Here is a 12398-nt window from a genome sequence, read left to right on the forward strand (position 1 = left end):
ATCTGATTGGAAGAGAGACCCCGTGGATTGACACCTGCCTCCCACAGTTGGCCTTTTTGACAGTAGGGACAAAGTGCCACTATGTTTTTTGCTTGTGACAGAGAAATATGACATGTTTTTGCTAAGGCTTTTGCTCCAAGGTGTAAAAAGGCATGTAAACTCTTTGCGGCGTCCAATGATGACACACTCCATGCCGCTTGGTCAGCCTTATGATTGCCTTCTACAATCGGACCTGGTAGGGATTGGTGACTATTCACATGTGTAATAAAGGCCTGCCCTATGCACTGTTGTAGAGCTTCATAAAGCAAGGTCGACACTTCCGCCTGCACAAATCCTGCTGTTGCCATTTTGTGTACAAGTTTATAAACATATAAAGAGTCTGTAACAATATTAACAGGATTCTCTGCCTCTTGCTGGAGTGCCATTTGGACTGCTTTGACCTCTAACCATTGTACAGATTTGTTAGTCTGAGTTCCAATCCTCTTTTCTTTGTTTTGCAGCAGCACCTGCAACACTTATTTCAAGATTTTGTGAATTAAGGGTTAGGGAAACTTCAAAAAATGCAGCATACTCAAAATAGTTTCACAGAAGGCTAGAAACAATACAGCAGTTACAGTTACTAGTTAAAAGAGTAGGCTAATTTCACTACTTTGAGGGATATGAATAAATACTACAAAAATAAACAGTAAGGAAAATACGGAATAGCACACTTACTTAATGGGGTACTAACATTCAGATCCGCAGTTGCTGGGGAACCCTGGATGCAGCGAGAATTTAGAGTACCCTTCCTCGCAAACCGGAAATCCTACGCGATGCGTCCATCCGTAGGTGAGGCATCCAACATCGCTGCAAGCAGGTCCAGCCTCTAAATCAACAGGCCAAAATAACTGGCAATTTTCTTTGAGTGGAAACATCTGATCTCATCCTCCTGTTGGGTTCCACCCAGAGCCTGGCCACCACTCAAGGGGGAAAACCAAGGGAGTTTCTAATAAGGTTAAACACTTGGGGTCCTGCTTCTTGATACTGCTAAACAAGGAACTTAAATACACACATCCTTATAGCATTTCATCCTTATTAATAACTACATTTTATCTAAGCTACATCTTTTACTGGTAACTAATCAGTTTATATATTTCATCAAGGAGTTACAATTACTGTTAGCATTTTTTCTTAAAAAGGTTGGCAACCATAGTGTGATTAAGGACAGAGATATTTTGTCCTATTGCAGCAGCAAGCATTACCCATACATTCTGCTTAAATGATCAGCTGAAGAGATCGTGAACTGTCGGCACAGGGGCATCCACAGCACCCACAGCCGGCTCCTGGGTGTCCACCAAAAGCTGCCTCTCACGCCTCAGGTGTGGTCACACACAGCTTGCTGGTAACCACCGGGACTGTGACCTGTGAAAATACAAGCATAACCTCTTCCCCAGGTTATTAAAGGATATGGTCCTTCCCAATTACCACTTTCCAGAACTTGAACCCTGCCCTGGACTTCTTGTTGATCTGGTATCTGCAACGAGAAGTGACGCAATATTGGTGGCACCTTTCATGATCAGTTTGGCAAACATTTCTGGACGAGTAGTGACCATCTTGTGCATTTGGTGTGACAAAAAAAAATCCCTTCAATAATAACAAGAGGGTCACTAAGTGTTTCATCCCATTGAACAGCAGAGCATAGGGCTGGCCTGAAGGATTAAATAATATCAGTTGATACGAATGGCCGGGCACACCTCACCATGCTTGTGTTTCTGAGATGGCGTTAGCTACCCGGTGGAGATCTTGTCTCGCTTTCTCTGTAAGTACTCCGGGTGATATCAGTGAAGGATCTCCTCGCAAAATATCAAACAAGCTATGCAGATCATCATTAGTTAGGCCCAACAACAGCTGTATCCAATTTATAGCTCGTAACAGTCTTAACATCAGTTTTAAGTTCAACCTGTTGTGGGACAATGGTCTGTTCACAAATTCTCCACCCCAGGTACTGCCATGGTGATGATTGGCGGGGGATGTTTCACCACCCCAAACACACCCTGTCCTGGGCAGTGTCTGATGAGGGGGCTGTGGGGGAATGTGTTGGGCAGTGGGGCTGCACTGGTGCAGGGATGGGTCACAGGTGGGGGCCATTGATGCAACGATCAGGAGGTGGAAGCAAGGACAGGCTATGAAGGAGGAATTTAGAAATATGACCTGAGCTGAGGGCATGTGTTTAGGAAAGCCAAAGCTCCCCTGGAGCTGAGGGGGGCTGCAGGCAACATCCAGAGCAAAATGAAGAGCTTCAGTCACTGCGTTTGCAGTAAAAGGCTGAACAAGGCCCATGCCAGTTGCTGCTGAATGGGGACGGGGTTTCACAGCAGCAGAGACAGAATCCCAGAATCATTCAGGTTGGAAAAGACCCTCAGGATCATTGAGTCCAACCCTCAGCCCTACTTTACAAAGTTCTCATCTACACCATATCCCTCAACATCTCATCTAAATGACCCTTAAACACACCCAGGGATGGTGACTCCATCCCCTCCCTGGGCAGCCTATTCCACTCTCTGACCACTCTTTCTGTGAAAATTTTTTTCCTAATGTCCAGTCTGAACCTCCCCTGTTGGAGTTTAAAGCCGTTCCCTCTTGTTCTATCGCTAATTACCTGTGAGAAGAGACCAGCACCAACCTCTCTACAATGTCCTTTCAGGGAGCTGTAGAGAGTGATGAGGTCTCCCCTCCCCTTCTCCTCCTCACACTAAACAGTCCCAGCTCCTTCAATCGCTCCTCACAGGATTTATTCTCCAGGCCCTTCCCCAGCTTCGTTGCCCTCCTCTGCACTCGCTCCAGCACCTCGAGATCTCTCTCGTATTGAGGTGCCCAAAACTGGACACAACACTCCAGGTGTGGCCTCACCAGTGCAGAGCACAGGGGGACTGTCACCTCCCTACTTCTGCTGGTCACACTATTTCTAATCCAAGCCAGGATGCCGTTGGCTTTCTTGGCCACCTGGGCACACTGCTGGCTCGTGTTCAGCTGCTTGTCAATTAGAACCCCCAGATCCTTCTCTTCCAGACAGCTCCAGCCACACCTCCCCAAGCCTGTAGCCATGCAGGGGGTTGTTGTGGCCCAAGTGCAGGACCTGGCACGTGGCCTTGTTGAAGATCATCCCGTTGACGTTGGCCCACCGATCCAACCTATCCAAGTCTCTCTGTAGAGCCTCCCTGTCCTCATGCAGATCGACACTCCCGCTCACTTGGTGTCATCTGAGAACTTACTGATGATACACTCTGTGTCCTTATCGAGATCATCAATAAAGATGTTGAACAGAAATGGTCCCAACACCGAGCCCTGAGGAACACCACTTGTGACCGGCCGCCAGCTGGATTTAGCTCCATTGACCACCACTCTCTGGGACTGTCCATCCAGCCAGTGCTTGACCCAGCAGACCGTTCTCTCCTCCAGGCCATGAGGAGCCAGTTTTTCTATGAGAATTCTATGGGGAACTGTGTCGAATGCTTTCGAAAATCCAGGTAGACAACATCCACAATTTTCCCTCATCCAATACTTGGGTCATTTTGTCATAGAAGGAGATGAGGTTTGTCAGGCAGGACCTGCCTTTCATAAACCCATGCTGACTAGGCCTGATCCCCTGGTTGTCCATTATGTGACTTTTAATGGCACTCGAGATGACCTGCTCCATGACCTTCCCTGGCACCGAGGTCACACTGACAGCTCTATAGTTTCCTGGATCCTCCTTTCTGCCTCTCTTGTAGATGGGTGTCACATTTGCCACCCTCCAGTCCAACGGGACCTCCTCTGTTAGCCATGACTGCAGGTAAATCATGGAAAGCAGCTTGGTGAGCACGTCTGCGAACTCTTTCAGCACCCTTGGGTGTAACCCATCTGGTCCCACAGCTTCCTGGGGAGGGGAAATGGAGAGGGACATGCTGATCTATTCTCCTTGGGACCCAGGGACAAGACGCATGCGAATGGTTCAAAGCTGCATCAGGGGATGTTCAGAACTGACATTAGGAAAGATTTCTTTACTTAGAGACAGTCAAACACTAGAAAGAGCTTCTTAGAGGTGGTCAATGTCCCAGGCCTGTCAGTGTTTGAGGCATTTGGACTATGCCCTTAATAACATGCTTTAACTTCTGGTCAGCTGTGAAGTGGTCAGGCAGTTGGAAGAGGTGGGCACTGTAGGTCCCTTCCAAGTGAGCTATTCTATTCTGGTCTGTTCTCTCTTATGCCATGCTACACTATGCTTCTCATTTGATCCAAAAATGTCACATTTTTGTGACAAGCAATGGACCTACAGCTCTTCCTGGCAGTGCACATTTGGGCCGCAGCACCTCAGCTGGGCACCAGGGTGGAGCCCAGCCTTCTCCCAGGGAAACCTGAGCAGTCAGTGCTGTGCTGCTCTGTGCTGCTGCATGTACAGCGCGGTCTTCACGCCTGTGCTGTGCTGCACGGGTCCCTTGGCCACAGGACAACCTCAGCAGCTCTTTGTCACAGAGGAGCCTGCAGGCAGCTCCCACTCTCTACTGCTCCTTATGCCACCTGCCTGGCTGTGCCTGTACCCAACAGTGCAGCAAGAAGTTCTCATGAGAACGTTGTTCCTCTTTGACTGCAGAAATGAGAAATAATGTTGTTTCCTTCTAAGAACGTCCCAGAGTAGCTTGAATGTCCAAACCAGGAGACTCTCATCGACAGATGGGGTCTGCATGGCATGCTGCTTGTAGGTCAGAAGCCCATTCAACGCTACATCCCCTGGGGTTCCCACCATCTCGAGGCACATAAGATTAGCTCTATGATTCTCTCCTTATGGTGTTAGCACTAACGAACAGCATTTTAAATGATGCCTCACAGAGTCTGAGTGCCTCTCTTACTGGGATCCTAACAGACCAGCATGTCCTGGTGAAAACCTCTCTCAGCACCCTTGGGTGCAGCCCCACTGCTCCCATGGACTCGTAAGGGTGTAGTTTGCTCCAGTCACCCCTGCCTTGATCCCCACCCACCGCTGGTTTTTGCTGTCCTGAGTCTTGACTGAAAACACAAAGGCCTGGGGGACCTCGTTGGTGGTAACTGAGGCAAAGAGGACACAGACCATCTCAGATCTACCTACACCTGCTCTTTCTAAACTCAGCAGTGGTCCCACAGTATCTCTGTTTGTTCTTCAGCTGCTCCTGAGATACTAAAATCTCATCTTGGTGCCTTTGAATTCCTTTTCAAGATTCAGTTGAGTTTTGACACAGACTGTTGTTGTGCTTCGACGATGTCATCTGTGAAGACAAGATGTGTCCAGGTACGCAGTGAAAATGATTGGTGTGTTCCTTGATTGTATCATCAAGGGAGTGAATAAAGACCCCAGTGTGATGTGCTTTTTGCTTTTTCTTCCTCCCAATTCAATACAACTTCTCTGTGCCTGATTACCTCCAGTGCTCTAAGGAAAGCAGGTAGGAATTGCTGCAAAGAAGTTGTCACAATCAGGTGTGGGCTTCAGTGGAGAAGTCTGATATAAAGAAAAGTGATGCAGGTCCCAGGGGGCCAATGAGAGAAATAATGATGTTGACGAGATGAGGAGCAAGGTTGTCCATGGGATCATAGAATCATGCTTTGGGTTGGAAGGAACTTTAAAGACCATCTAGATCCAATCCCCCTGCCATTGCCAGGTTCACCTTCCACTTGATCAGGTCACTCAAAGCCCCGTCCAACCTGGCCTTGAACCCTTCCAAGGAGGGGGCAGCCACAGCTTCTCTGGGCAACCTGTGCCAGTGCCTCACCACCCTCACAGTAAAGAATTTCTACCTTATATCTAACCTAAATCTACACTCTTTCAGTTAAAAATCATGACCCCTCATTCTATCCCTACAGTCCCTGATAAAGAGTCCTTCCCCATCTTTCCTGTAGCCCCTTTACGTGGCCCAGTAGCCCCTACAGGAAGGCCACTATAAAGTCTCCCCGGAGCCTTCTCTTCCCCAGGCTGAACACCCCCAACTCTCTCGGCCTGTCCTCATAAGGGAGGTCCAGTGCCAAGAAAAGGACAACAAGGGCACAACAACTTCCAGCTTCCCCATGGGGCTGTGAGGAGGCAACGACGCCCCAGTACCATGAGGACGTGTCTTCGCACAGCCAACTGCCATAGCCAAGGAGTGGTGGTGCAGACCCCCCTGGGCCACCTTGCGATGTCAGGACCAGCCAACATTGTGTTCTTGTCTTGGTTCCAAGTGAAGTGGGCTGGGACCATCTGGCACATTTTTATCTTGGCTACAAGTGCAGCCGGTTGGGACAATCTGGTACTTTCATGTCCTGGTTATAACTACAGTTTGTTAGGACAATTGGGCACTTCCTAACTGAACCTGAAACTCCTGCTGCCTGGATCGTAGCCCGCTCGGGGAGGTACCAGAATTACCTGACAAGAATTGTGCCCAAAATGAAAAAAATACTGACCAAAGTCAATCATCTCGTGATCCTATAAATAGCGACCCTAAGTGTGACCCTTTGAGCTCTACGGGATCACAACAGGCTGTGCCCCAGTATCACCCTCTGAGCTGGGATGCCTCTTAGGGCAGATTTTGTGAGGATGTCAAAGAAGAGATTTCATGAAGCTTTCCAAGATCATCTGCTGAGAGATGCCGATGAAGAGAAAGGGTTCAAAAATTCTCTGCTGAGAAACGATGACAAAGACTAGTGAGGAATTAACTACAGTTAGATTTCACTAAGTTTCAGTGACCATTTGGTACCAGCAATTTACTACCAGACGTTAAACTCTGTACCTCTCTGTGCATGTATGTTTGTGTGTGTGTCTATTTGATTTAGGAAACTATAATTTGGATTATAATGAATTTTATGAAATCACCCTTATAATCACCCACTGATTAAGTATTGCCAAAAATCATTCAACCTAATCTTGTGGTTTACCTTCACAGTGTTAATGCATCTTAACTTTCTGCTACCTCAAATTTTTTGGGGATATATAATCACTCATTCCCCAACAAATTAGCCTAAGAAGTCAAGCAGATATTTTCCTTACATTTCTTTATATTAATTCCATTAATTCCATTAATCCCATTAGATATAAACCCTTGACCAGGTATGGGACTAAGGTTGGATCTTGCTGCACCTAGACTCCTCTCTGAAGAGGAGTTTAAAAAGCAAGGGGGTCTGATCTGAAGCTCATGATGCAATGGGAGGGTCCCCCTTACCCTTTTGCATCTTCGGTCTCTGTATAAATCATTCTAACTTGATTCTACCTCAATTTTCCTTTCGCTGTTTCTTCCATGTAGTAAGTAATAGAGTGAAACTTGCCATCAAATTTCATTAAGTCACACTGTTACAAATTCACATTAAAGTCACTTTTTTTTAATACCTTTCCCCATGATACTTTAAGTGATCTAAAACACTCATCGGTGACACAAGGGGACAAAGACCTGCGTTCTGTGGGCACCTTCCATTCTTGCCAGCGCCCTTTGCCATCCCCACCGCAGGCTGTTCTACCCTGTCCCACTCCTGCCCCTCTCTCCCTGCAGGCTGGAGCACCCATCTCCCTTCCCCGCCTTGCTCCCACCCCACCATTTCCCGACCTTCAGTGATGTTTCCCACTACCAAGGAAAGCTCTACCACCTCAGAAACCGCCCTTCCAGCAGGGAACCCAACCCAAAGGCCTTCCTGTGGCCTTTCACCTGACCAGAGAGCAGGAACCCCACCAGGATCTTCTAAACCACATGACCGCTGCTGGCCTTTCAGCTTCTCGGATGGACGTGACCAAGCCATGTGCCTGCTGCTGTCCCACATGTGCTCAGGGGGAATGGACATGACAGCCCATGTTCAAGCCCTTCTCCTGGGTAAGGCCTATGGGTACATTGGCAGAGGCACTTTCCCAGCCGTGTACCTGCTGCTGGGCTGTCACCTCCAGAGACAGAACTGACCTCACGGTCCCCTTCACAGCCACACGCTTCCTACTGAATTGTGAGATTCTGAGACACAACTGACCTCATAAGACAATACGCATCCATCAAGCCCCTTATGGCCAAGGGCCTGACCAGATCAAAGTAGGCTTGTTTCATCATATCTATTAATTATATCTCCTATTAACAATTTGAGTGGAAAAACATACTTTACAGGAACTGTTGTAGCTATGTTGACACATTTTATATCTCTTCTTCTGCCTCTTTTTTAATTTCACAGAATTATCAAGGTTAGAAAAGACATTGAAGTTCATCCAGTCCAACCATTAACCTAACACTTACAGTTCTCAACTACACCATATCTCTAAGCGCTCAGTCAATGCGATCCTTTTCCTCCGCCTATTCTGTCTTCAAAAAATTCGTCAAGGGAAAGTTTCATGGAATCATAGAGTAACTCAGGTGTGAAGAGAGCCCTGGACAACCACTTGTCCGACTTTCAAGTTGAAGGCAGGGTGAACCAGGTGAGGTTGTTCAAGGCCTCTGTCCAGCTTTGCATCACCCACAAAGCAGCTGAAAGTGCACTCCGACATATCACACAGGGGGATGGTAAAGATGTTCAATGTATTGGCCCAGGTGCTGGTCACTGAGGGATGCCACTAGTGACCGGCTGCACACAGGACTTTGTACCACTGATGACATTTGGACTTGATCACCCAGCCAACATCCCACCCACCCTAACATCCACTTCTTCAGCCCAGGTAGCACCAAGCTGGCTATGAGGAGTCCATGGAAGACCATGTCAAAGGCCTTGCAAAATTCCATGTGCACAACATGCCCTTCTTTGCCCTGCCTGTTTTGGTTCAGCAATCCCTTTCTTGTCCTTCAACTACCTGGAGATGGCTGCACGAGGACATGTCCCACCATCTTCCCAGGGATGGAGGGAAGCTGACAAGGCTATAATTCTCCCCCTATAATTCTCCCACTTCTCGTTCCTGCACTTCTTGAACATGGGTTTGACATCTGCCTTTTCCATGGACCCCAGAACCTCTCTGATTGTTCTGACACTTTTGAGGGCTCAGTCCAGAATCACAGGTGAGGGTGATGTAGTGGACAGAAGCACTTACAATGAGCCCGTCCAAGGCAGCCCAGATGAGTCTCACTGCCAGAGTGGGGGTTCCTGGAGACACACAGAGACGTGTCAGGGCTCTCTCAGGTGTCCACATCTCAGCTGGCCTCATGCACTCATCTTACACACAGGGGTGTTCAGAGACACGAGTCCTTCCCTTGTACATGCAGAGGCAGTGCATTGCAGGAGTCGTAGTGTCTCTCTGGCCTCCTGCTGCCACTGCCAGAGGCTGGGAGGCCCCTCAGCCCTGTGGTGATCACCCTGCTCTGCACTCGTGTGAGATGCCCTACGGCATGAGGAATGGACTCAGGGACCTCGGTTCAAGGAAACACATCCCAGTGCTGCATTCGGTTTGTTTCCCAGGGGACGTTACTTTCAATGTGAAATGACCTTATGACACTGTTTGTGCCACACACCATCATGGCAACCCCAGGAATAGCTGATGGCATTTGTGCTCTCTCACTTCACACACATGATATGCATGCTTACATCTCCTCCTCACAATGCAAACATGGACTTCTGAGATACTTATTTGATGTACCTCATGGAGGGAGAAAGAACCTCTCCGATCTGGGGTGAGAGACCAGTCTTGCAAATGGTGTTTGGGAGGGACTAGAAGGTGCTGATTTTCCTGGTTCAGTGTCATGGTTTAACCCCAGCCAGCATCTGGGCCCGACACAGCCACTCACTCACTCCCCTGGGTCCAATGGCAGAGAGAATCACAAGGGTAGAACTGAGAAAACTTGCAGGTTGAGATAAAGACAGTTTAATAGGTAAACAGAAAGCCACACATGTAAGCAAAGGAAAACATGGAATTCATTCACTTCTTTCCATTTGCAGGCAGGGCCTCAGCCATCTCCAGGACATCTGGGCTCCATCACATGTAACGGTGACTTGGGAAGACAAATGCTGTAACTCTGAACGTCCCCATGTTCATCCTTCTTCCCCCAGCTTTATATAACAGAGCATGATGTCATAAGGAATAAAATATCCCTTTTGTCAGTTAGGGTAGGTACCAGCTATGTCCCTTCCCACCTCCTTGTGCAGTCCCACCCTGCTCACTGGTGGGGTGGGGTGAAGAGCAGAAAAGACCTTGACTCTGTGTAAGCCCTGCTCAGCAATAACAAAGACAGCCCTGCGTTATCAACACTGTTTATAGCACAAAACCAAACCACAGCCCCATACCAGCTACTAGGAAGAAAATTAACTCTATCCCAGTCAAACCAGCACAAGCAGCTTCCCCAGTGTGTCCAGTGAGCACAGACACAGACCAGACCCTGGACCTTTAAGTCTCTCCCAGGAGGCCTGGCTGTGCGAGGACACTGCTGTGTGCCCCCACCCTGCAAATCACACTGTGCACCTGTTCACTGGTGTTTTCATCAATGGGCCAATTTCTTGGGCATGTTCTTGAGATCAGGTTTGGAAGAAGACCTCAGCCTTCAGGCACTGCCCTGAGCAGATCCTCTTTCATGATGGAACTGCATTTACTGAGGCCGGCTCTGTCACAGAAGTGCCCATTGCCTGTCCCTGCCTGTGGTCACAGAACTGTCATGCAGCAGGAGTGCGACCAAGCTGCCGGAGCACTCAGGCCTTACACCAAACTGAAGGGATCAGAAAAGAGTGTGGAAGTGAGGAGGGAATATCTATAGAAGACCAAGTGCTCCCTGGTAGTACTGCCATGCTGGGACTCTCTTACCCTCCACGTCTGCACACAGGAATTTTTCTTGCAGGTCCATAAAACCTTACAGGAAAGATCCCAGAAGAATAAGAATCACTGCCTGCCCTTTATTTTGTTAAAACACACACAGATCATGGCTCCTCATTTATCCAGACACTCGGTCAGAAAAGTACACAGTGAATTAGAAAGAGGATGACAACATAGTTACAAGTAAAATGCAATCACCACCAACAGAAAATGCAAATGACAGGCTGGGCCTGTACAGAGTTATATTATAACTGCTGTGCAGTAGAAGATGAGTAGTTTATTGCTTCAAAATAACAATTAGTTATCAGTTTCCACAGGGCATCCTTGAGCTCCTGGTTCCTCAAGCTATAGATGAGGGGGTTCACTGCTGGAGGAATTACTGAGTAAAGAAATGAGACCACCACGTCCAGGGTGGGGGAGGAGAAGGAGGGGGGCTTCAGGTGGGCAAACATGCCAGTGCTGATAAAGAGGGAGACCACAGCCAGGTGAGGGAGGCACGTGGAAAAGGCTTTGTGCCGTCCCTGCTCAGAGGGGATCCTCAGCACGGCCCTCAAGATCTGCACATAGGACACCACAATGAAAACAAAACACCAAAAAAATAAACACGCACTAGCAAGAAGAAGCCCAGCTTCCCTGAGGTAGGAGTGTGAGCAGGAGAGCTTGAGGATCTGGGGGATTTCACAGAAAAACTGGTCCAGGACATTGCCTTGGCAGAGTGGTAGTGAAAATGTGTTGGCTGTGTGCAGCACAGCATAGAGAAACCCAGTGCCCCAGGCAGCTGCTGCCATGTGCACACAAGCTCTGCTGCCCAGGAGGGTCTCGTAGTGCAGGGGTTTGCAGATGGCAACGTAGCGGTCGTAGGACATGATGGTGAGGAGAGAAAATTCTGCTGAGATCAGGAAGAAAAAGAAAAAGACTTGGGCAGCACATCCTGAATAGGAGATAGCCTTGTTGTCCCAGAGGGAATTGTCCATGGCTTTGGGGAGAGTGGTGGAGATGGAGCCCAGGTCGAGGAGGGAGAGGTTGAGGAGGAAGAAGTACATGGGGGTGTGCAGGTGGTGGTCACAGGCGATGGCGGTGATGATGAGGCCGTTGCCCAGGAGGGCAGCCAGGTAGATGCCCAGGAAGAGCCAGAAGTGCAAGAGCTGCAGCTCCCGTGTGTCTGCAACTGCCAGGAGGAGGAACTCAGTGATGGAGCTGCTGTTGGACATTTGCTATCTCTGTGCATAGTGAGCTGTTCAAGCAGGAAAAAGCAGTGAAGGTTTAGGACTGACTTCTCTAGCAAAACTTACTCAGTTTCTGACAGAGCCACAACCCCCCCCAAACACTGTCCTTCAAGAAAGACCTTCCTGCAGCTCCCAGGCTGGACCTCTGGTGTTTGCTGGCTGAGAGGGCAGTGGGGAGCAAGGGATTCTGCTGTGGGCTCTGCAGGAGTCAGTCCTGCTGTGCCCCAACAGGCAGAGAGAAACCCACAGTCATCACTGGTTAACTCCGCTCCTGAAATCCAAGAGATTTCAGCCTTGTCCCTCCCAGGGCCCCCGGCTGCAGAGCAGAGCTGTGGGGCTTTGCTCTTCCGGCTTTGGCTCCTGTTGCCCTGTCCTACCTGAGGAGTGCGTTCTGAAGGCAGACAGCCTGGACATTGCTGCTGCGCTACAAGTGCTCCATGGAGAGTGCGGGGGTGCAA

At 48.8% G+C, this 12398-nt stretch overlaps 1 protein-coding gene across 1 annotated transcript; it reads right to left on the reverse strand.

The window, feature by feature from the left end:
- Positions 1-10959: 10959 nt before the first annotated feature.
- LOC141917118 (olfactory receptor 14A16-like) lies at positions 10960-12012 on the reverse strand. Its single transcript, XM_074810211.1, has one exon. The coding sequence runs from the start codon at positions 11923-11925 to the stop codon at positions 10960-10962; it is 966 nt and encodes a 321-aa protein (XP_074666312.1). The 5' UTR covers positions 11926-12012.
- Between the last annotated feature and the right edge of the window lie 386 nt (positions 12013-12398).

Source organism: Strix aluco, chromosome 34, assembly GCF_031877795.1.
Source record: "Strix aluco isolate bStrAlu1 chromosome 34, bStrAlu1.hap1, whole genome shotgun sequence".
Lineage (NCBI taxonomy): Eukaryota > Metazoa > Chordata > Aves > Strigiformes > Strigidae > Strix > Strix aluco.